This window comes from Lichenostomus cassidix, chromosome 1Aa (genome assembly GCF_008360975.1).
Source record: "Lichenostomus cassidix isolate B80296 chromosome 1Aa, HeHo_3.0, whole genome shotgun sequence".
Taxonomy (NCBI): domain Eukaryota; kingdom Metazoa; phylum Chordata; class Aves; order Passeriformes; family Meliphagidae; genus Lichenostomus; species Lichenostomus cassidix.
The window spans coordinates 2,206,523-2,231,344 of record NC_139480.1 but is presented as its reverse complement, the minus strand read 5'-3'; the positions used below and the strand labels follow the sequence as shown (position 1 = coordinate 2,231,344).

Sequence of the window (24,822 nt, the reverse complement as noted above, 5' to 3'; positions counted from 1 at the left end):
TCCCCCCCAGATCAGGACTTGAGGCAATTGTCATCAAATATGGGGGAAAAAAATAGCAACAAAAAAGAGGTGTTGGAGATAAAAATAGTGCCGTGAGATGGGCAGGAGTACCCAGGGCTTCATTTAATTCCTCATTAAAGGGCTGACACCTCTCAAAGGCAGCTGATTTTATTTGTGTAACCCTTGGCTGCTTCTGGAGGACTAAATAAAACAGCCCAGACTGCTCCAAGCAGCACGGAACAGCCCAGCCTGCAGCTCTCAGGGTCAAATCCTCCTCCCCAGAGCAGCTCAGCACATCCAAACCACAAAATGGGGATGTCCAGGGAACTCTTATCTCGAAAACAAAACCCTACAAATCACCATGATCCCCTGAGCCCCAAAGGTGCAGAACAGGGGGTGTTGGAGATGATGTTCTGAGCTGATTTATTTAGTTCTACTGATGGAGGAGAAGAGCCACTTGAAAGACAGAGGAAAGGAAAGGAAAGGAAAGGAAAGGAAAGGAAAGGAAAGGAAAGGAAAGGAAAGGAAAGGAAAGGAAAGGAAAGGAAAGGAAAGGAAAGGAAAGGAAAGGAAAGGAAAGGAAAGGAAAGGAAAGGTTTGTTTTCTCAGAATAAACACAAAGATAAGGAAGAACAAAACTGATGCAAACAGATGATGAAATAAAAGGAAACTGAGGCATCCACACCCTCACGATGGGCAACCATGAAGGGTTTAACAGCCTAAGTGTTTTCCAGGTCTTTTCAAGCCAAGAGGGTTTTCAGAGGGATTTGTGGGAATTTAATCAATTAACATTGTCTGTGTCCAGCAGAAATTCCTTCTGAGAAAGAATAAAATGCATTTCATGGAATCATGGAATGAGTTGGGTTGGGAGAAACCTTAAAAGATGATCCAGTGTCACCCCTGCCATGGGCAGGGACATCTTCCACTGTCCCAGGTTGCTCCAAGCCCTGTCCAGCCTGGCCTTGGACATTCCAGGGATCCAGGGGCAGCCACAGCTTCTCTGGGAAATTTGGACAGAGAATGAGTGAGGATAAAAGGTGGAGTCACAAAACTTTGGAGAGAAATTCAGTTGGGAACTGGAAATAGCAGGGAAGCAGAAATGGGATACAGAGGGCTTGGAAAGTGAAGATGTCTGATTTTTCTGGGATAACACAGATGGGGAATCCACTGCAGGATGAAAGGGGATGATGGAATTTGGGGTAGGAAAGAACCTGCAGCGCTGCTTTCACCACACACAGCCAGGGCAAGATCCCATTTCTTTTGGCCAGGAGGAAAAAAAATAAAATAAATCTGGTATCCTGAGCAGAGATGGATTTAGCTGAGCAGATGGACAGCAAAGGCCACGCTGGAGGGATTTCTCATAAAGAGGCAGTGAAAGAGAAACGTGAGCTCAGCTCAGGGGACTCAGAGGGAGGGGAAGCTCCAAGCTGAAGTGTGAACAACCTCTGGAACAGCAGCAAGGCTCTGTGCTCTCCATCATCACCCTAAACAGCGCTGGGGAGAGGATTCTTCTTTTTTAAACATCACCTCACCCAAAAAGCAACTGAGGAAACCCAGCTGAGGGAAGCCACAGGACTTGTTTGTAGCGCAGAAAATAGTTGCAAAATGAGAATAAAAGACAAAAGGGCATATGGTAATGAAGGTCCTCATTGCTGCACCATTATTTTTAGTTTTCCCATTAATTCACTCTCGCTATTACACTATTTTTAACGATTCCCTTCGCACATGGAGTAGGTGATGACTGGCAGGAGCGTCGAGAAAAACACGCGAGGCACAAACCAAACGGTTCTGTCCTTCTCCGAACGATTTGGGAGGAATAACTCAGATCTGATTGCTGAATTTCTCCACGTGCTGGTGGAAGCAGCTCCTCAGCAGGCTGTGCCCACACAGAGCCCTCAGCATCCCTGCGTGGGAAGTGCTGCCAGCAAAAGATCAAGCGCGGCAGAGTTGAAATTTTATTTACACTCCAATGCTGAGTGTGACTTCTCCAAAAGGTGTAAAAGGAAGAGTTTTCCTGATGAAGTTCTGATGAAATGAGGGAAGAGAATCTCGGTGGTTTGTGCTCTGCAATTGAGGATGTAAAATCTACAGAGTGATATTAAATAAATTATTTAAAGGTTGGAATACAATTTACTCCACCTTTTGTGCAACTCGTGACCAAGTCCAGTGTAAATATTCCCTGTGTTGTTTTAGATCTTTTCTCCTAAAAATCCCAACAAATCACAGGCAAATGTTTGCCATCCTCTCCTTTACCTCACCTCTCACTCAGCCTTCTCAACAGCAAATAAAGATCCATTTCAAACATTCTGCCCTTTGGAATTCAGGGATGGCAATGAGAAGGGGAGGGAAGACCTTCCAGCACATTCACACACCCAGAGCATGAAGAGAGACATTGAATTATCTGTGGGGAGCACCAAGGCAAGTTCAGCACGTTGACAAATCCTGGTTTTACAAGGATGGCTGGCAGAAAGTCCTACTGACCCTGAGAGAGATGGATTTTTAACCCAGTGAGTGTTTCCCACCTGGTAAAACACATGGAATGTTGGTTGGGTATTGGATCAGCCTCTTGGAAAAGCAAAGTGGAAACGATTTCTGTGAGTTGTTTTACTTATTTATTCACTGCACACAGTAAATAAATGTTTGCTCTATTTAAATAAATATTTCTTCTATTTAAAGAATTTATTTACTGCACACAGCTGGATGACCTTGCTGCCAAAGGAATTCTTCAGGTCCTTTAGGACCACAGAGGGATCTCAATTATCAATGAATTACAGAAGGAAATTATCAATGGATTACAGCAGAGAGGTTTTCCAATGAATAAAAATAATCCAAACCTTTCCCAACCAGCAGCAGTGAAAAGCTGGGACTCAGTGTCAGAGGATATTGGGATCATCAAAAGCACATTTGGGTTCAAAAGCTCATTAATGACACAGCAAGGTGTGAGATGCCCATCAAGAGATCACAACCAAAATCTGGCTCAGGGAAGCCCCACTTGTTTGAAGGCAGAACAGAATCACCACACACTTCCCTCATTTTTACAACATTCCTTAAAAATGCACTCCCAGCTGTTGCCCAGCAAGCTCAGGGCACTCTGCTCTGACTGCTGTGCTGCTTCTATTCCAAATATCTTGAGGAGCAAACCATAAATACAGAAAAGATTCCCATCAACCCTGACAGACAAAATTAGCTTGGATACTTCGGTTTAAATTCACATAAACTGACTTTCACTACGCCAAACCACTATTTGTTTATAAAATTCCCCTCCTCTCCGAGAAAAAAAAAGCAGAAAAAACCCCTTAAAATACAAAGTACACCAGAATTAATGCACAAATCCACCTCTCCCACAGCTGGTTCCTGCAGCTGCACAGGGAATTCCCCAAATTTCGGATGCACATTTCTTTTTAGCTCAAGGGACAGATTTTAGTGAATAGCAGGATGCTAAAATAAACAATCCCAGTGATACAAATTCCTTCTAACAGGGGCATGGATGCTGCTAGAGAGTAGGGAAGATAAATTAGCAACTGCAGTCTTTAATTAGAAGGAACTCGAGGAGGAGCAGTTTTAGCTCTGTGGAATATTTTGTAGTACCTATATGCTATATATAGAAAAAATATATAAAAATACTTCTTGGGCTTGCATAGATCCAAACCAATTCCTAATTTTGACAGTTCAGAGACAAAGAATGATTTTCCAGCTCTGGTCAGGGCAAAATTCAAACTCTTCCCAGCAGCAGAGTCTGATTTTTTCAGTGTGGACAGAGCCAACCCCTCCAATTCCACAATTATGTGATTTGCCTTTCAAACCTCATCGTGTAAACCCAGATCACAAATTATTTTTAGAGCTTGCATGTGGTATCACTCGAGCTCAGCCTTACTCCATCCAAAAAAAAAAGAAAAAAAAATTTATTTAATGAAGACTGGCAAGATTCCACTTGGCTGTTTAGGAGAACACAAGTCAAGGATCATCATTGCAAACAGCTCCATGTGCTAGAATTCCTTACTATTTACTCCTAATAAGGAATTTGGAGGAGGTTTGTGGAGGTTTGGGGAAGAAAAAGGAATCAAGGCTCCCCTCAGCTCCAGCTCATGGAAAAGCAGATCAGGCTCTGGGAGACTGAATTGATGCTTTGCTGATATTTCTGACAGAACTGGCTGATGCCAGTTTTGGATATATTAACTACCATTGCATGCTATATTAAACCTCAGTATTTCTAATTTTTAAAGGAAAAAAATAGTTCTGCAACAGTTTGAAACCTGCTTTTACATGAAGGTGGAAAAAATATATCATTTCATCCACTTCAATTATCCATTTCAGTGCTATCCCTGTCCCTACATTAATTTTCCCACAGTAATATCCCATCACTGTGTGTGTAAAGCACACAGACACACAAAAAAAATTATAAAAAATACAGACAGGCCCAAATGAGCAGCATAAACCAAACCCAGGGCAGCAAAGCACATTCTGGATTTATTGCTGCCACTTATTTCCCAAGAGCTACAACTCACTGCAGGCTTTGTAAAGGCACGAGTGACACCATCGTCCCCAAATGGTGGTGATAAAAAACCTTCACTGAGCTTTAAACCAAAAAAAAAAAAACCCAAACCAACCGGTTTTGCCTTTATAAAGGTGTTAAATAATATGTTCTAACCAGCAGCCACTTTTCTCCTCTCCAGCAAAGGTCAACTGCAGCACTCCACACAAAGCGCCACGAGACACTAACTCGCGGCACATTATTATCCAAATATGACTCTCCAGAGCAATATATATTTAACTATTCTCTGCAGCTATAAAAGGCCCCCCAAACCCTGTTAACTGACCACAAAAATAAAAGATGTTCTGGGCAGGAGCAGCGTCCAGGAAAAGCAATCACCAGCTCAACCCTTCAAGCACCGCCGCTCCCGCGGGTGGCGATTACTCGAGGGAACTGAAGGTCGTAATCTGAAGAGATAGCAGAATAAATGCCAATTTTTCATTTGGGGCGTGAAGTTGTTTAAGAGAACAGGCTTGGATTCACTCTGCTAAGCCACAGAGGCTGGGTGTGAATCCCCAGGTCTTGGAGTGGGAGGAGGCCAAGCCGCTGTTTCCATGAAATACAATCAGCTGGGCTGCAGCAACAACAATAATAAAGTGTCATCAACTCCAACAAAGAACAATAATCCCACAGAGAACATGCTGACAATGAGTGGCTAGTGGACCTTGACCCAATATATCTTAGCTTTAATGTGCTTGTACACTGTGTGGCAGAAACATTAAAACATAATGCCCTCAACATCCTTTTTGGCGTCTGAGTAGGGAAAATTCACCTCCCACTGGGAGCAGATCAGGAACTGGAGCTGGAGAGATGAGCTGTAAATGATAATATTCACATTTTTTAGTATTTTAATTGTTTCAAAATATTCTTCAAGTCATAATTTTTCACTGCCTATTGGTGGGGGTTCCCCTCAGGCTGTTGTAAGACACAACAAAGAGGGGCTGGAGCTCCTCTGCTCTGGAGGCAGGCTGGGAGAGCTGGGAATGTTGCCCTGGAGAAGGGAAGGATGCAGGGAGAGCTCAGAGCTCCTGCCAGGGCCTGAAGGAGCTCCAGGAGAGCTGCAGAGGGACTGGGGACAAGGCATGGAGGGACAGGACACAGGGAATGGCTTCCCACTACCAGAGGGCAGGGATGGATTGTATGAATGGAGACACTAGGATTAGAGGGTCTGTCGGTTTTGGACGGTCGGGACACAGATGAAAGATCTCTGCAGTCAGGGTTTAGAGCATGGGGTTTGTTGTGAAATAAATAAATAAACCCCATGGGTGGGTGTAGGAGAGCTGCCAGGGGCTGCCAGACACAGCCCAGAGCAGGGCAGAGAAGAGTGAGAGAGAAAAGAAAAGATTCCTGGTCGCCATTTACAATACAATAAATCATCTTCTGTGTTGAATATTCTAATTCTCATTGACTAATCTAGAACAAGCTCCAAACCCTACAACATTTACACACAACCTATAAGAATCATCCCATTACCATATTGGGTTGTATTTTAAACCCTAAAAACTCCTTTTTGGCCCCTCTGCCATCAGGCAGGCTCTGCTCTGACCCTTGGACTGTCTGCAGGCAGAGGGGATTGTTCCATCCAGAGGGGATTGATAACCTCCAGTTGGCCAAACCATTGTTTTCTAGTTGTTCAGTAACTGGGGTTTGGTAACTCAAAGCTTGTCTGCATCTCAATCTCCATATTCTCAGCATCTTTTGTCAGGTAATCATATTTATAAGGCTCTCCTATTTCACCTTCCCCAACAATGGATGGGATCTTGGGAATTAGGAATTCCTGGCTGGGATGGAATTCCCAGAGAAGCTGTGGCTGCCCCTGGATCCCTGGGATGGCCAAGGCCAGGCTGGACAGGGCTGGGAGCAAACTGGGACATGGAAAGTGTCCCTGGGCACAGCAGGGGTGGCACTGGATGCTCTGGAATTTCTCCTCCAACCCAAACCATCCCCTGACTCCCTGAGGACACCAGCAGAGCAGTTCCCAGCAGAAGGTGCTGATGGAAACCTCAATGTCAACCCACAAAGCCGTTCCAGAGCTCTCTCCTCACCCACTCAGCATTAATTAAACACCGACTTATTGAACACAACTTCACCAAGAAAGTCATTCCTGTGTTTTATAACCTTGAGCACAGATGATTTTCAAGTTTTTATTTCTTTTTGCCCAGGTCTTCAGGCAGTTTGGTAGAGAGATGCCTTGAAGTTCAAGCAGCTCAAGTTTGACAAAGTTTAGATTAACCACTCACATTTCTCCCAGTTCAGGTCGTGCCCCTCGATTTCAATTGGTTCTCACTGAATTTTTCCTGCTAATTGCTGCTGACTGAAGAATTCCACTTGCTGCTGCTGAGGCTCAACTCGTCACAAAGGCTGGGAGAAGGAAAATAGTTCTTTCCATCCACAGATGGAAATGGTGATCTTTGCCATCATCATTTTTGGGGTTTTTTTGGGGGTGGATTTTTGGGGTTGTTTTTAAGGGGTCTAAATAGAACAGCCTGAAATAAGCCTCACAGGAGAACAGGTATGATTTAGGGGAAATTGTGATGGAAATTGTGAGAGAAACAGCATTTTGTTCCCTGCAGACTTTTCCTCCTCCTCCTCCTCTTCCTCCTCCTCCTCCTCCTCCTGGCATCACCTGAGCAAGAAGATACCATTTCAATGCCCTCTTTCATTCCTAGGCACAAAAATTTAAAAAAAAAGGCATTTTTGGGGAGAAAGCAGCAGGATTTCCTCAGGTTCATCCCACTCCGTGACAAAGGTGAGTCCACTTTAAAGCTGAGCTGGGAATAAGTCCAAAAAAAAAACCCCAAAAAAAGGTACAGCGAGCTCAGAGAGACAATAATGCACATAATTCCAGTCAGTTATTATTTACTTTACTCACAACCCAGCTCTGCAATGCTCCTGCCAACAGAGCTGCTTTATGGGATGTTCTTTTTTCTTTCCATAAATCAAAACCCCAGCAAGAGCAGGCAGCTTTTCCCGTAGCCTGTTTGAAAATAAAAGTTACCACCGAGCCCTGGCTGGGATCAATCATCATAAAAATGTCCATGATGCAGCAGGAATATTCCATATTAGCCCAGCTCTGGCCCTAATGCATTCACAGGAGCAACTCAGTGCATTAATGGGGATCCTAAATGGCTTGGGAATTCAGAGAAGTTAAGGGAAGTTTGTAAGGAATAACTGCTTTTCTCATGGTTTTTTTCAATGTAGGATAAAATGATTCCCCTTCTGGCTTGAAGAATGTGGATTGTGATATGATTTTCATACAGAAAATAAGAGATCCCAGGAAAATGTGGGTTGTGTTCAGGGAGCTGCAGCAAGAAGTGGAAATTATCAGTGTTTTGGTCATTGGAAATTATCAGTATTTTGGTCACTCCTTGCAGCAAGAAGTAGAAATTATCAGTATTTTAGTCATTGGAAATTATCCGTATTTTGGTCATTCCTTGCAGCAAGAGGTGGAAATTATCAGTGTTTTGGTCATTGGAAATTATCCGTATTTCGGTCATTCCAAATTATCAGTATTTTGGTCATTCCAAATTATCAGTATTTTGGTCATTGGAAATTATCCGTATTTCGGTCATTCCTTGCAGCAAGAGGTGGAAATTATCAGTATTTTGGTCATTCCTTTGAGCAGAGATCTGTGGGACTGAGGGTTTTGATACTCAAGCACTGAACTCAGAATCTGCCAGAATTAATCAACTTATTCATTATTAGTTTATTAAAGAAGTAATAAACTTATTTCAGTAAGGAAATAAACTTATTTCAGTAGCACACACACTCTCTGAAAGGGGAGAAAGGAGACCTGATGTGGATTAATTTGTATTTTCCAGGGCCTGAAGGAGCTCCAGGAGAGCTGCAGAGGGACTGGGGACAAGGCATGGAGGGACAGGACACAGGGAATGGCTTCCCACTGCCAGAGGGCAGGGATGGATGGGATCTTGGGAATTAGGAATTCCTGGCTGGGATGGAATTCCCAGAGAAGCTGTGGCTGCCCTTAGTAGAGAAAAACTGCTGAAATGCCTCAATTTGACACTGAATTTATCCATAAACCTCTTTTTTTTTTAATATCTACAATGACTTAACAGCCACACATAGGGCACTCCAGTGTTGTCCTTTGAGACACACAATTTAATTTTATTTTATTTAGTTTATTTTGCTCAGTTCCTTTCCTCAGGCTTAAAGGTGGGCTTTAAATATTTCAGGATATTGTTGGATTTAAATGTTTCAGGATATTCTTGGGTTTAATATCCCAGGCAGATGGATGGGAAGGCAAAGGACAGTGAGACAAAGTGTGTAATTATAATTATTTAGGTTTTAAGCATTGACAAGTTTTGCAATTTCAATTTGAGAGCCTCTGGATCTCTCGGATAACTAACACTTAACTGCTCCATAAACAACCCTTGGGGAAAAATTTTTCCTAATTTTTCATAAATGTTTTTCCTACAGAGCAGGAAAAAATTTGTGTCCTTTTATCCTCTTTTAGGGACAGAAGATGATGTGCTTTTTGTGCTTCCAGGGAATATAAAACTCAGGTCACATCTATAAAAACCAAAAATGCCAAAGCAAACCACAAATAGTTCACAAATCCTCTCTAAAAACCAGCAGGAAGAGTTCATTTGCTTCAGAACAAAGCTCAAGCTCAAGAAAATTGGGAAATGCATTCACCAAACATTGTAAAAAGCTTAAAAAATTTGCTTTTAAGCCAAAAATTTCATGTCCAATATATGCATTTTGCTCCCAAAAAGCCACTGACAGAATCAAACAAAGCGCTCAGAAAATAATTCAGTATTTTGCATCGAGGAGTACTGAGAATAAAAGGACAAAATTTGAAGAAAATACAGGCAGAATATCAGGGAAAAAAAATCCTGTAAAGGACGAAGATCAAATGACAGCATAACGTTTGAAGGGAAATAAATTAAACTTGAATTTTTCTGCCAAGGGAGGTTGGATTTGGTTGGATCTGAGTCCTTCCAAGCACCCTGGATAACCTTTAGCTCCATCCATGGCAGAGTAATACCATGAAATGAATGAATAAATAATTAATTATTTAAATATGAAATTTTAAAAATTTAAATTATTATTAAATAAATGAATTTATCCAAAATGAATTGATTTTTCACAGCCTTTTTTAGAGATGCCCATTAGGAAAGCTAAGGGAAAAACTGGAAATTTCCAGCTAAAATAAGAAAGGAATTTTTTTTGTTTTGTAAATTTATTATTTGTTAATAATAAATAATTAATTATTTAAATATGAAATTTTAAAAATTTAAATTATTATTAAATAAATGAATTTATCCAAAATTAATTGATTTTCACAGTCTTTTTTTAGAGATGCTCATTAGGAAAGCTAAGGGAAAAACTGGAAATTTCCAGCTAAAATAAGAAAGGAATTTTTTTTTTTTTTTTTTTGTTTTTTTTTTTTTTGTTTTTTTTGTTTTGTTTTTTTTGGTGTTTGGGTGGGTGGTTTGTTGGGTTTTTTTTTGGTCAAGGTTTGGTATCTCTTGGGAAATAATTTCAAAATGGTCATATTTATAAAAGGCAACTCCTGTCTATAATTCAGTTGTCAAAAACTACAAATTTTCCCTGACCAAAGGAAAAAAATTGATAAATCCTGGAAATTTTAGGGTAGAAAGAAGAAGTAAAGCTCATGAGAGGAAGATTTTTGCTGTTGTGTGAAAAACTACATTTTGGTGAACTCCTGGGGAATAGAACAGCTTAAGGAATGAAATTGTGGTTAAAAAAGAAAAACCAAATTATCTTGGAAATGCTCCAGCCAAGATCAACAAATAAAACCAAAATATCACTGCTTGAGTTTACTTAAAAGCTTCTTACTGTAAATGAGACTCAAATCAATTCACTGAATTAAAAAAATATATCAGGAAGTAAAAAATGGCAGTGATTAATTAACCCCTTAATTAATCCCTGAATTATTGTCCCTCTGATTCTGGACACAACCCTAAGGGATCCCACTGGTGTCCCACTATCCAGGTGGATATAAAAAACAGATATAAAAGCAGTGCAGAGATGGACTAATTAAAGCCAAAATTAAATTAAATTAAATTAAAGCCAAAATTTAGCCAATTAAAGCTAAATTTCCATTATGCAGGTGATTTGTTGGCATTGTAATCCCCAAAAAAAATCATTAATCCCAGGCAGGACTGCAATGTTTGAGAATGTGGAATTATTTTAAAAATGGAAAGGCAACAGCAACTGGTGGTGGAAGATAAAGGAGTTGTTGGGAATTGCAGACCTGATCCAAATCTGGTTGAGATTCACCTCAATTTAGGTTGCTCTGGGCGAAGAGGAAAATAAAAACAATTAAAAAAATTAAAATAAAAACAATATTGGAAGAGAAATTGCAATTACCAGCGTAGCTCTGCTCAGAGAAGCAGCTTTTACATCCTGCCTGCTCTCCTAAAATCTCACCTATTTCCCATAGCAGAAAAAAATAAATATTTTTTATGGCATTTAGGATTTTAATACCATTTTACCTTTCAGGAACAGAGTAAGGCAGGTACAACACACCTGCCAGATGGCACCATTCTCCATTCCAACTAACAATTTTTATTCCCAAGCACTTAAAATTTTCTTTTTAAACTCATCTGATGTAAACCAGGAGGTATCAAGAGAGTTTAACATTTCCCTGGAAATTCCCTGGAAGTGTTCAGGGTCAGGCTGGAAGGAGTTGGTGGAGTGGAAGGAGTTGGAATTGGATCCCCTTTAATGTCTCTTCCAAACCATTCTGTGATCCTAAGATTTAACCCCTTTATAAAAACACCTAAAAACTCATTTTACAAACCTCACTGGGGCTTTTCCACCCATTTCCTGTCTGGGGACAGAGTTGGGGATTAACAGGATGAGCTCCCAATATGTGAAATTTTATCTAAGATCATTGGTAATTCATTCTTCACCCCATAGCCAGGAATTGGTGAATTCTCCTTACAAAAAAAAATCAAACCACCAGCTCTGGGAAATATTCCTCCTTCTCCAAAGGGAGGTTTGCTGCTGTTGAGCTCCCCAAGTGGATTTGTAGGATTTGATCCTACAGATGGCTTGGCCTCATTAAAAACATCCTCAGCAAAGGTATTTGTAAATCTCAGCCACGGAAGATTATGAAATACAGAACAAATTAATAACAAAAAAGAGATGCTGGGGGGTTTAACCTTCCCAGCTTTAATGCTGTAATTGGGAAATCAGTGTTTTGGAGGAAATCCCAACCAAGGACGCTGCATGTATTAAAACAAGAGGCTTTATTTTGTGTTTGGAATAAACCTGGGGAGGGAGCAGGCAGCCAGATGGAGCCTGGAGTGCCAAACACGCTGGGAGGAGAAACATTCCTTGGGAAAAACTCCCAAACCTGAGGGCTGTCCCTAATGAGAACATCCATCCGTTTTCCCAGGATTGGGCTGAATCCCAGCACAGCACAGGAGGAACTCACCAGTTTCACTGGAGGTGTGAAGGCAGAGTTTCACTCTCTTGCTTTCACAGGAGAGTCTAGAAAATGACTGAATATTTCACTTTCTCTTTTACCTCTCTTGCTTTTCACTCTCTTGTTTTCACCCTCTTGCTTTCATAGGGAAGTCTAGAAAATGACTGAATATTTCACTTTCTCTTTTCACTCTCTTGCTTTTCACCCTCTTGCTTTTCACTCTCTTGTTTTCACAGGGAAGCCTAGAAAATGACTATTTCACTTTCTCTTTTACCTCTCTTGTTTTCACAGGGAAGTCTAGAAAATGACTGAATATTTCACTTTCTCTTTTCACTCTCTTGCTTTCACAGGAAAGTCTAGAAAATGACTGAGTATTTCACTTTCTCTTTTACCTCTCTTGCTTTTCACTCTCTTGTTTTCACAGGAAAGTCTAGAAAATGACTGAATATTTCACTTTCTCTTTTCACTCTCTTGCTTTCACAGGGAAGTCTAGAAAATGACAGAGTATTTCTCTGTAAGCAAACACAGAAAAGCAGAGGTGGCTGGAGTGTGGTTTCCCTTCCAACACATCCACCTGAACAGGAAAAGGACCTTCAGATGATAAAATCACAGATTGGTTTGGGGTGGAAAAGACCTTTGAGAACATCAAGATCATTGAGTTCCAACTCTCCCACCACAGGCAAGTGTTCCCACATGGTTATCCCACTGTATCCTACATAGTTATCCCACTGGTGGTGGAAAATAAAGGAGTTGTTGGGAATTCCAGACCTGATCCAAATCTGGTGTTAGACTCAATTTAGACTGCTCTTGGCAAAGAGGAAAATAAGAACAATAAGAAATTAAAATAAAAACAATATTAGAAGATAAATTGAAATTACCTATAATACCTATATACTATAATAATAGTACCTATATACTATAATAATATCATATATATTACCTATAATAATACCTACATACTATAATAATATAATATATAATACCCATATACTATAATAATATAATACCTATATACTATAATAATACTATCCAATACCTATATATTATAATAACTATATCCTACACAGTTATCCCACTATATCCTACGAAGTTATCCCCCCACAACAATATCCCACAATAACTATCCTCCTCTACCTGTCCCACCTCCCAGAAAATCTTTTTGTTATTTTATGTATTAATTCATATTTTTAAAAAAATCTACTTCTGACTTGGTGCTTTAAAAAAACATTAATTTTTTTAAGATTGCTTTCTCCATTATAGACAGTAAAAGATCTCACTGTGTGAAAAACTGCCTGAGGGGAGATTTAATGAATGTATCCATGATTTCTAGAAAGGGAAAGAAAGAAAGAAAAAAAAAATTATGCCAAACATGGAAAGAATTGCTTTGCCCTCTTCATTAATGTGCCAGCTAAATTTTGAACAATGGCTTTTAAAAGTTAATGTAACTCCCAAAAACCACAGTGAGCGCTTCAGTCCTGCTTTCTGACCAAACAAACACGTTTAAATTTCCCACCAGAGCTCAGAGATCTCAATGGAAATCCAAACTCACAACTCTGAGCTGCAGAAAAACACACAGATATTCCACCAGCCTCCCCTGCTCCCACTTCCTTCAGGATGAATCTGCATCCAGCCCCAGTGAAATTAATATTTCATCCTGCTGAGCACCTTCGCTCCTCATGGACTGCACTGATCAAAGGGAGCAAGTTAAATATCTGCCTTGCTGCAGGGAAAAACCAAAGTTGTCCTGTGTGAAGTGACAATCGCAGGTAAACACACTGAGGAATGGCTTTGGGGAATTCTGAGATTCCAGGGAACTGGAGAATGGTCAGAGGATTCTCTTATTTGTTTGGAAATGCAGAGAAATCTATAATCTGAGACAGAGGAACTGCTGCCCAGCCAAGTCCTCTCCTGAAGTTGGAATTGGACGATTTTAAGGTCTCTGGGTCAAAGCACAATATCTTGGAAAAAGAGGAAAATCCAAGAGATTCCTTGAGAGAGGACTTTCCAAAGCAGTGGAAAAATTCCTTGAGAGAGGACTTTCCAAAGCAGTGGAAAATCCAGCAGATTCCTTGAGAGAGGACTTTCCAAAGCAGTGGAAAATCCAACAGATTCCTTGAGAGAGGACTTTCCAAAGAAGTGGAAAAATTCCTTGAGTGAGGACTTCCCTGGCTGAAGGAACTGAGCAAAAAATTAAGTTTATTCAAAAGGAGCAGGAGTTGGATGTGCATACAAACAACAGATTCTGGCAAGATTCCTTCAAATCTCTTTCCCAATTCTCTTCCTGCCTGAAGCAGCTCTGTGCACTCAGAATCAGGATTGGTTTCAAGCTAAAAGGAGTGACAACATCATTTCCATGCTGGAAAATGCAGATACACTTGGCTTGTGGAGTGAAATGGGTTTGAGATCAGAACCTCCAGCCTGAAGCACTTTAAAAAACTCACTGAGTGTGAGGAGGTGCAGGAGTAGAAAGAGAAATGAGACCTTTGAGGTCCTCTGTTGCTGAGAAAAGCTCAGTGGTTGAGCTGAGTTGTGGTATTTAATCCTTTCATTTCCAGAATTATTTACCAACAGCTCACAGCTCTCTAAGGGATGTCAGGAGTAACTTGGGATCATCATCTCCAGCCATAAAATGGGACAAAAAATCAAGGATATCACCAGCAAACAATCCTCCAGTGATTCCTTCCTGACAAAGCACCACCAATATTTGCTGTATTTGTAAGAGAAAAAAGAGAATTCAGGATGTTTCTGTGCAGAGCTCACTTGGCTGAGCAAAAGGAGCTTCACTACAGGCAGAAAGGATTTTTAGTAGTTTCCTATTTTCTGTTATTGAAACAACAGAAAAAATAAAATGTAGGTGTTCAGAAATAAGTGATAATCTGACTTTTAATTTTAGTTTTTCAAAGCTGCTGATGTTAATTCAGGGCCAGGCTGGATGGGCTGAAGGTGACACTGGATGAGCTTTAAGGTTCCTTCCAACCCAAACCATTCTGGGAATCAATGATGTTATTTAGGGCACAAAAGGAACTGCCACCAACTGCAAGTTTGGATCTGGACAAGCAGAAATAAAGCACAAATCCTTTGCCTGGCTCTCTGCAACAAGGATTTCTGTGTTACAGGGGGATGTGAGGGGAACTTGATGGCTACTGAGGCTATTTGCATTAAGAAACTATCAATATTCTTAATTTATAGTGAAGAAGAGTCTTTCACAAGTCCCCATATGTGCCCCAACATCAGGAAGGTAATGAGGACAGGGAAATAAAGCCACACTTCCCTGGACTCAGTCCAATGTCATCAATAAAAAGCTGATTTTCTCTCCATCCTGCTTTTTTTTCCCCTCACTGTCCAGAGGATTGGCACCACTGCTTTGTGAGACAATTATATCTGAATATCACAGTGCTGCTGTTGTTCATTCAATGGGATTTCATTACCTTCTCAGCTTCACAGTTCACAGCAACATCAGGCAGAACACAAAGGAAATATTGCTAATATTCCAAATATTCACAGCTGAGCATCAAACAGAATTTCATGTGGAACTTCCTGTCCTTGGCAGGGGTGGAACTGGATGATCCTTCAAGTCTTTTCCAGCCCAAACCACTCTGATTTTCTGATGATAAAAATGCCTTAAATTCTATTTTCAGTAAACATTGATGAAGGAGGTTTTGTGATACAGAAATCCTAATTAAAAGAAGACATGATGTTGATGATTTGTCATTTATTCCTGTTCATTCTATGGGAATTGCTGGAGTCATGTCCAAAAGGCTCATAATAAAGGGATTAAACTCCCCAAAAATCTGAGATTCAGAATAAACACCCAAAACTTTCAGATGATGCAAAGGATCCTCTGGATTACAACACTCAGTGTCAAAGCAAACTTTGGGGAATTAATTCCATTAATTAATTCCATTATTGGGGAAAATCCCATCACCAAATTGATCAATCCCCATCAGTTTGGTCATCTTGGGATTAAGTTTTTGCCCAAAAAAAAGCAGCAGCAAGAAGCAATTCCATGAGCAGGAAATTCCAAGAGCAGGGGAGGAATGGCAGAATATTTAGGAAAAAAAACTAATGCACAGCTATGAATTCTAAATACACCACCAGAAATCAAAACCGACAGAAGAGAAAAACATTTATTTTAGGCTGGCTTTGCCCTCTCTCTGCTCCTCAAATGAATAATGAAGATGTTCCTCAGCTCCAGACACCACTGGGAATCAACTGTCACCAAGGCAGCTGCTGAATTTCCCCCTCCCAGCCCTTCAAATTAAGGAAAAAAAAAAAAAAACAACCCCACAAAACAAAAGGGGAGAGAATTTGATTAGGAAAAAGTTCAAATCCTCGCCCAAATCCTCTTCCTGCAACGCTGCATTCTTCTCTTCTTGTGTCAACTTCTCATTAGGACAGAGTCATCTCCCTAATGGGATAATTGGGGTTCTAATGGAGCTGTGGGAACAGGGCTGTGGTGTGAGGAGGGGCAGCCTGGCCCTATAATGTGGTTTTAATGTGATTTGGGGACGGCAGGAACTGCCTGAACCGCCTCAGCTCAGGGTTTGATCAATGGCAAGGAGGGTCTTAAAGAGATGAGGCGTTTGGTAATTCCCCGAATTGATCCACGAGAATCAGGGATTTGGTGGAGAGGGAACATTTGTCAGGGATATTTGGAATATCAGGGTGATGCAGGCAGCAAGAGGAGCTGCAGGCACAAGAGCTGCCAGGTCTCTGATAGGAATCCATGTGGGATATTTGGATTTTTCCCTCCCCTTTTAATGGGGTTAATTATCCCTAAAGACTGATGAAGGCACAGCGATTAAATGGAGGAAGGAAAATCCAGGGAATATTTAATATATAACAACACCACCTACTTCTCACTCTTGGAGGAGATGCAGCTTAAAAAGTGGAAGAAATTCAAGTTATATCACTAAAACTGGGTGCCTAATTCCAGCCATGCCCCAAAATAAAGTCAGACTATTTGCTAATAACACCACAATTAGCTCCATTAATCTTGCACTTGCAACCCGAAATCACAGGCAGCACATGGCTCTGTGCATTAACAAAATACAGCAGCTCAACCTGATTTAATTCTTCTTTTTTACAGCCAATTAAACAACTCTTTAAACACCCCTGGAGCCTCTGTCCTCTCAATCCTCACGTGCAATTAAACTGCACATGAGAAGTGCCTGGTGACACCCAGAGAGCATCTTTAGGTCTCACTAAATCATTCCTCATTTATCCATCAGCCTTTTCACAAAAGAGGCAGCGATGAAATAACAGCTCCTGGATTGAAACCTTCGGTAAAAAAAAAGAGGTTTAAAAGGGTTTTATGGAAGGAAAAAAAAACTTTAAATGAGGAGGTAATGTTGGTACTTCACACATCAAGTCTGCCACAAGTTATGTGCATATTTCAGGCACTTTTTTATTTCCTGGTTTGGTTTTATTTTTTTCCTTTTGTTTTCTTTCAAGGCAATGGACCAATACTGGATGCACCAAATTCCAAATAATTTCTGGGAAATTTGCAGTGCAAAAGCAGCACAGCAATTGCAGTGCTGCTGTAACAGAGCAGTCAAATGGATGATTTCAATTGATAACTTCAGTTTGTCAATTTATACCTTTAGTTTCCAGAAAATTAAGAGAAGTCCAACCCCATCAAGTGTCAGGAATGAGATTCCAAATCCTCCTCAGTAAATATTCCTTGATTTCTGCAGTTAGACTGAAACACCTTTTAAAATGCTTTTCTGAAAATTCTGGTTTTTTTTCCTTTTGTTTTCTTTCAGGGCAATGGGCCAATACTGGATGCACCAAATTCCAAATAATTTTTGGGAAATTTGCAGTGCAAAAGCAGCACAGCAATTGCAGTGCTGCTGTAACAGAGCAGTCAGACGGATGATTTCACTTGATAACTTTAGTTTTTCAGTTTATACCTTGAGTTTCTAGAAAATTAAGAGAAGTCCAATCCCATCAAGTGTCAGGAATGTGATTCCAAATCCTCCTCAGTAAATATTCCTTGATTTCTGCAGTTAGACTGAAACACCTTTTAAAATGCTTTTCTGAAAATTCTGGTTTTTTTTCCTTTTGTTTTCTCTCAGGGCAATGGGCCAATACTGGATGCACCAAATTCCAAATAATTTTTAGGAAACTTGCAGTGCTGCTGTAACAGAGCAGTCAAATGGATGATTTCAATTGAGAACTTCAGTTTTTCAATTGATACCTTTAGTTTCTAGAAAATTAAGAGAAGTCCAACCCCATCAAGTGTCAGGAATGTGATTCCAAATCCTCCTCAGTAAATATTCCTTGATTTCTGCAGTTACACTGAACCACCTTTTAAAATGCTTTTCTGAAAATTCTGGGTTTTTTTTCCTTTTGTTTTCTTTCAGGGCAATGGACCAATACTGGATGCACCAAATTCCAAATAATTTTTAGGAAACTTGCAGTGCTGCTGTAACAGAGCAGTCAAATGGATGATTTCAATTGATAACTTCAGTTTTTCAATTGATACCTTGAGTTTCTAGAAAATTAAGAGAAGTCCAATCCCATCAAGTGTCAGGAAAGTGATTCCAAATCCTCCTCAGTAAATATTCCTTGATTTCTGCAGTTAGACTGAACCACCCTTTAAAATGCTTTTCTGAAAATTCTGTGATGTTCAGTGCTGCTCCATCAATCAGCTCCATTTGGGGAAAAAAACGAACCCAAAGTATTTGATTTCCTCAGGAAATTGTTTATCTATCAGGAGGGAAAAACCAAATCCCAAACCCATTTCCCACCTCTGACCACAGAAATACCTCAAATCCCAACAAAACCTCCTTTTGGAATCATGAAAGCGAAATGAGGCAATCGTTTGATTAAAAAAGCTGAAAATATCCCAGCGAAACAAAGGGAGGAGAATCTTATCCCAACCTACCTGGATTTCCAGATATAATGGAACAAAAACCCCAAATTATGCTTAAATCTTGATCAATGCTCATCCTGTCCCTCTTGTTGAAGGGAAAGATGGATTTAGTGCTCAGCACACTCTGCACCATTAACCAGGACAAGAATTTGATATATCCACCAGAGAATATTCAGCAATTCCTGCTATTAAGAGATAAAAATGTGTTTTTCTTCTAGTTTAAATTTTTATTTGTATCATGATCAGCAGCTCAGAAAGGACTTTTCTCTTCCCTGCTCATGAAAAATCAAACCAAAACACAAACCCAGAAGAAAATCCCTCTGCAAATCCAAACATCACCGCAGAATAATTCATTTTCTGCAGCATTTCTGGGTTAGGGGAGAAAATTGAGGTTGTGGAAAGTTCTGTATCCTCACTAACATGATAAATGGACCCTCCTGCCTGCTGAGTCCAAGGCTAAGGGTCACTGTCACTTTGATCCATCAATTACCAGATCTTCATTTAACTTTCTCCAGGACTAATAAAAATTATTTAATTTGACCTTCACCGTGGAGGGGCAGAGTGAAATTCTTCATTTAAATCCTTCCCCTCATGTGGATCCCATTGTGATGCAAAGTTGGGATTTTTGGTGCTCCACCAGAGAAAGGAATCTATTTTTGGAATATTTCCAGGCTCCTTATTAACTAGAAATTAATAAATGTATACATTTATTAATTTATACTATACTATACACTATACTAGACACTATAATTTATAATACTATAATTTCTAATACATTTATACCAAGAGTTCATCCTATTTCTATGCAGTTTATGGTTCCTATGCATTGCTATCCAAATTCCCCCAAATTCCCTCCTTTTAACAACCACAGGGACTGATAGGATCAGTGAGGGAGGAATTATTGTGCATTTTAATGTGGGTAAAAACTCCTTCAGCTGGCAGGAAAAAAACCAGAAAGGACTCACTTGAAACGAGCTGAGACTTCATCAGCAGCTTTTTGGTATTGCTCAGTGGTGACTTTGTAGAATTGGGCACTCTGGAAAAAGAAAAAAAAACCAAAATAAATCAGATTTCAGTTAATAGCATTTACAGGCATGCTAATATCTTGCAAATAAAGCTAATTTGGGTGATTCATCCATTTGTTTAGGAAAAAAATCCCCAAAATCTAACCACAAAATAACAAAGTTTCAGAAATTACTTATTTTGGGAGTGTTTTTTTTTAAAAATAAGTGTGTCTTGATTATGCAAAACAAATGGCTCTTGGTGAGGAAACTCTAAAGGAACACAGGGTAAGAATCCCTCATTTAGCACAAGGTGTTCCTGGAGTCTTTGACACTTCTTCCTCAGAAATTAAACTCAAAATACAGATTTTTTTCCTTCTTTTTGTTACTCACACACAACTCCCCTCCTGCCTCCCAGGTGATCCTCAAAGTCACACAACAAATCAACTATTGCTCCACTTTCCCTTTTGCTCTTTGCCTTAAAGATGTCCCTCTAAGGAGATATTGGAATATTCCAAACTCCCAGGTCACTTTGATCAGTTGCTAATTTTAATTTTTAAATTAAATTAAACTTCCCCAAAACCCAGGAATGGCTTTCACTCAGTTCTACAAAATCATTCATTTCCAAAGCACAGAGCAACAGAACTTTTCTCTCTGTAAATTGTGGAATTTCATCCACTTCCTGCAAGGCTCCAGAGATGCATTTAGATTGGATTTTAGGAAAAATGTTTTTCCCAAAAAGACTTTCCAGCCTGGCAGAGCTGCCCAGGGCAGGGTGGAATCCTCATCCATCCCTGGAGGGATTTAAAGCCATGTGGATGTGGCACTTGGGGACATGAGGCAGTGCTGGGAATGGTTGGATTTGATGATCTTAAAGGTCTTTTCCAGCCTAAAGAATTCTGTGATCCTCCAGCCTGAGACAAATCCCTGCAAGGTTGTGATGCTTCGTGTCTGAATAACACATCAGTGGCATTTTTCAGGAGGTTTTTATAGCCTCAGCACAGCTGGACCTCAGCTGGAATAACCAAGGCACCTGGCTGCCCAGCTGGAGGGAGGAAGGGAAGGGAAAGCAGCTCAAAACTTCTCTGGAACTGTTTTTTCTCTGAATATTGGTGCAGACAGGGCATGGAGAGGCAAAAATGGTGAAACTGGCACTTGTAAAAAACTTGTGTAGCTTTGAGTCATCAGCATCCCAGGGAGTGATGTTAGCATGGCAATAAAATCCTGGCAAACCCACACTGTGTGATTCCATCAAAACCATCTGAATCCTCATTTTCACAACCTGGGGTTTTATCCCATGGGTTGGAGCTGTTGATGCCTCGATATTGGTTTTGAATTTTCAAATGTTTAATATGACTCAGGAGAAGGGAAGGATGCAGGGAGAGCTCAGAGCTCCCGCCAGGGCCTGAAGGAGCTCCAGGAGAGCTGCAGAGGGACTGGGGACAAGGCATGGAGGGACAGGACACAGGGAATGGCTTCCCACTGCCAGAGGGCAGGGATGGATGGGATCTTGGGAATTAGGAATTCCTGGCTGGGATGGAATTCCCAGAGAAGCTGTGGCTGCCCCTGGATCCCTGGGATGGCCAAGGCCAGGCTGGATAAGGACTGAACACCCTGGGACAGTGGAAAATGTCCCTCTTTATATTCCCTTCCAACCCAAACTATTCCATCATTCCAAACATAAAATGCCATGATCCTTTTTCCATGGGAAGCATCATTCCAATTTTAATTTTGGGTCAAATGAAGCAGTTTCACTTCAGACATTTGATGTATGGAAGAGCAATACGATGAAAACATTTTTTTAGGGGGGAAAACAATGGCAAAGATCACTCTTCCATAAAAGTCACAGGTGACACAGGTCTGTGCTCAGGGGGTGAGAAAAAACATGTCCTGAGGAATATTTATCACGTTGTGAGCAATGCAGCTAACAGAGCCCACTCCTGCAAAACCACTGCTGAAATCCCAAAACAGGCAGCACCAACCAGAAAAAAGAACGAAAATAAAAATATTTTCCCTTCCCAGTTAAGGATTTCACCTTCCAAGCTTCTTCCTCGTGAATTATAACCTTGAAATATACTCAAAAAATGTACCAAAATCAGTGAATAAACCGCCAGCTCCTCGCTGGGGCAAAATTGTCCTGCAGGGCTAATATTTCCCCACAAATGATAACAAATGGTTTGAGAGGCACTGCAGGCAGAGGTCAGGAGGAGCACAGAGCTCTCTGCACTCCCCACTGCCAGAGCCACTCCTAATCCTCCATCTGCACTCCCGTCGAGGTTTCCGCGCTCCGATCCGGAGCTCGTTTATTTTTTCATAAATCATCATTGGTCTGGAGAGCAAACGAAACAGGAATTCTCCTCAGCCCAGTGAATCCCTGGAATTCAGCAATCCCAACCATGCAGAGGGTGCTGGGATGGGGATTGGGATCGATGGGTTTGGGATTAGCCCCCGGTGAGATGATGAATAGCTCTCCATCACCCCCTGGCCCCTCCCAGGCCAACATTTACCAGGATCTTATCAGGGCTGCCATTTATCTTCCTTTGGCTCTGGTCAATAAAGATGAACACAACAGTTGTAAGGATCGATTGCAATTTTTTATCATTTTCAAGCATGAAGGAGCGTTCCTGACATAAAAACAATATTTTTTTTTGGTGCGCTCGTTCTGCTTTTTAATTGCAGCTCAAGTGATCAACGGAGCTGCTAGGTGTGCCGAGAAGTTTTAATCCTGCAGCAGACCCGAGCTATCAAGGAATCATTTGTTATCTGAGATGTTGGGTGCTGTGTTTGGTGGCTTTGAAACTCACTCGGATTCTCTTTCAGAGATAAAACTCTCCGTAATCCAGAGATGAAGTTTGGTTTTCCAAGTCTGCCCTAATCCTCCAGATAAAAGTGCAGTGGTCATTTTCCTAAATACAGATTAAAAATGGTGCTGTAATGTCATTTCTCCATCTCCAGGTAAAGATATACATTTATTATTCCCATCCCTAGAGGTGTCCAAGGCCAGGCTGGATGGGGATGGAGCAATCTGGGATTTTGGAAGGTGTCCCTGCCACTGCAGGGGGTGGAGCTGGATGATTTTTAAGTTCCATTCCAACCCAAATCCAGTGGTTTTGGCCCAAAAATCATGAATATATCGCAATGAAACAGAGTAAAAAGTGGTGTCTTTTCCAGAGCCACCTTCAAAGCAAACTGAAGCACAGCCTGAAAGAGAAATCCAAGAGAATTTCAATTTTGGTTCTAAATCCATCCAATCTGCCCTGATGCATAGACAGAGGCACAGAAAATATAAATGATGCCATAAGTCAGGAAGAGAAAAACCAGATCTGACCACGAGTGGAAGTGTTTTCACCACATTTGCCACTGAAATAATTCCCCCTGGAAAAAAGCAGGAACCAGAAGCTTCTCAAAGCTGAAGGAATAAGAGGAAAAAATTATTTCTCCTGCCAGCTCTGATTTCAAAGGTCTGTGTAAGAAAATAAATTCCTGGAGCTCCTCAGAAGGTCACTGTTTTGTCTGCATGGGGGACCTCAAAGCACAGGGAGATGTTTTAGTCTGGGCTGAAAAATCTTCAGATTTGCAGCCAGGCAAAGTTCTGAAAGCTCCTGTGTCATCCAAGCTGATAAAAGATTATCAAAAGAGCCAGCAGAACTTGAGATTCCCTCATTTAATTTCGACACAGATACTTCACCTATATGCACTATTTTATTAAAAATGGGGTGAAGCTGGTTTTTTTACTGCAGACAAGACTTATTTTGGCATTGAATTGCTGCTTTTTAAGCCCCTCAGCTCTTAAAGCCCTGAAGAGATTCATTAGGAGAGTTACAATCACGCCATCTATTTAATTTTTTTTTAATTAAATCTAATAGTTACGCAGTTAACAGCTGATTTGACAAAGGAAAGAAAAAATAAAAAGCCATTTGACTCCCATAGAAAAGAGACAGATCTGCCCTTTGCTTCGAGTCAGGGCTGTGAAAGACAAAAATGAGCTCAGCTTGACTCCAGCTCAGCTCAGCACCTGCTCCACCCACCAAAGGAACCAAGAGCTTGGGCTGTTTGGCACCTTTGAGTATCAGGGGAGAATTTTTAATTTAAAGACTTCTCTTTTCCTTCTCATCCTCCCCCACAGAAAGACTCAAAAGCATCGGCAGGCAAAGATTATCCTGTTCTCCGAATGGCAAATTGGGAAGTTTTTCTTTGCCTCTTTTTGAATCCATTTCTGCCGCAGTTAAGCTTCTTTTCTCCTTTAATTGTACTTCTGGCCGTTTCACCTGGGGAGCCTTAACGAAGCCATTTGTGGCTAATAGGAAACATTTGGTTTTAATCATCCTGTTGACACAGAGATCTGAAGGGCCTTGATTTCCAAAGCCACGAGAAAGTTGGTTCACCTGGTTTAATCCCAACTCAAGCCTGACCAGGTTGCTCCAAGCCCTGTCCAGCCTGGCCTTGGCCATCCCAGGGATCCAGGGGCAGCCACAGCTTCTCTGGGAATTCCATCCCAGCCAGCAATTCCTAATTCCCAAGATCCCATCCATCCCTGCCCTCTGGCACTGGGAAGCCATTCCCTGTGTCCTGTCCCTCCATGCCTTGTCCCCAAGTCCCTCTGTCCCCTGTCTGTCCCACCCTGACTCACCCCAGCTGAATGAATTCACTGCATTGGAATTGAAATCACACTTTGCAATTCTCTTCATAAGGAGCCAAACCCAATTTATCATCTCTCCAATCCTTCTGCACGTCTTGAAACCTCAAAATTGGCTTTTTTCACAAAATCCCAGAATGGTTTGGGTTGGAAAGGACCTTAAAATCATCCAGTGTCACCCCAGCCATGGCAGGGACACTTTCCACCAACCCAGTTTGCTCCAAGCCCTGTCCAGCCTGGCCTTGGCCATCCCAGGGATCCAGGGGCAGCCACAGCTGCTCTGGGAATTCCATCCCAGCCAGGAATTCCTAATTCCCAAGATCCCATCCATCCCTGCCCTCTGGCACTGGGAAGCCA

General features: G+C 41.0%; 1 protein-coding gene across 1 annotated transcript in view; it reads right to left on the bottom strand.

The window, feature by feature from the left end:
- Nucleotides 1-24,822, bottom strand: part of CHCHD3 (coiled-coil-helix-coiled-coil-helix domain containing 3) — a 124,737-nt gene that overhangs the window by 8,612 nt on the left and 91,303 nt on the right. The window contains exon 6 of the mRNA XM_085081972.1: nt 19,794-19,864. Coding sequence (XP_084938098.1) covers nt 19,794-19,864 — 71 coding nt within the window. The remainder of the gene's footprint in view (nt 1-19,793; nt 19,865-24,822) is intronic.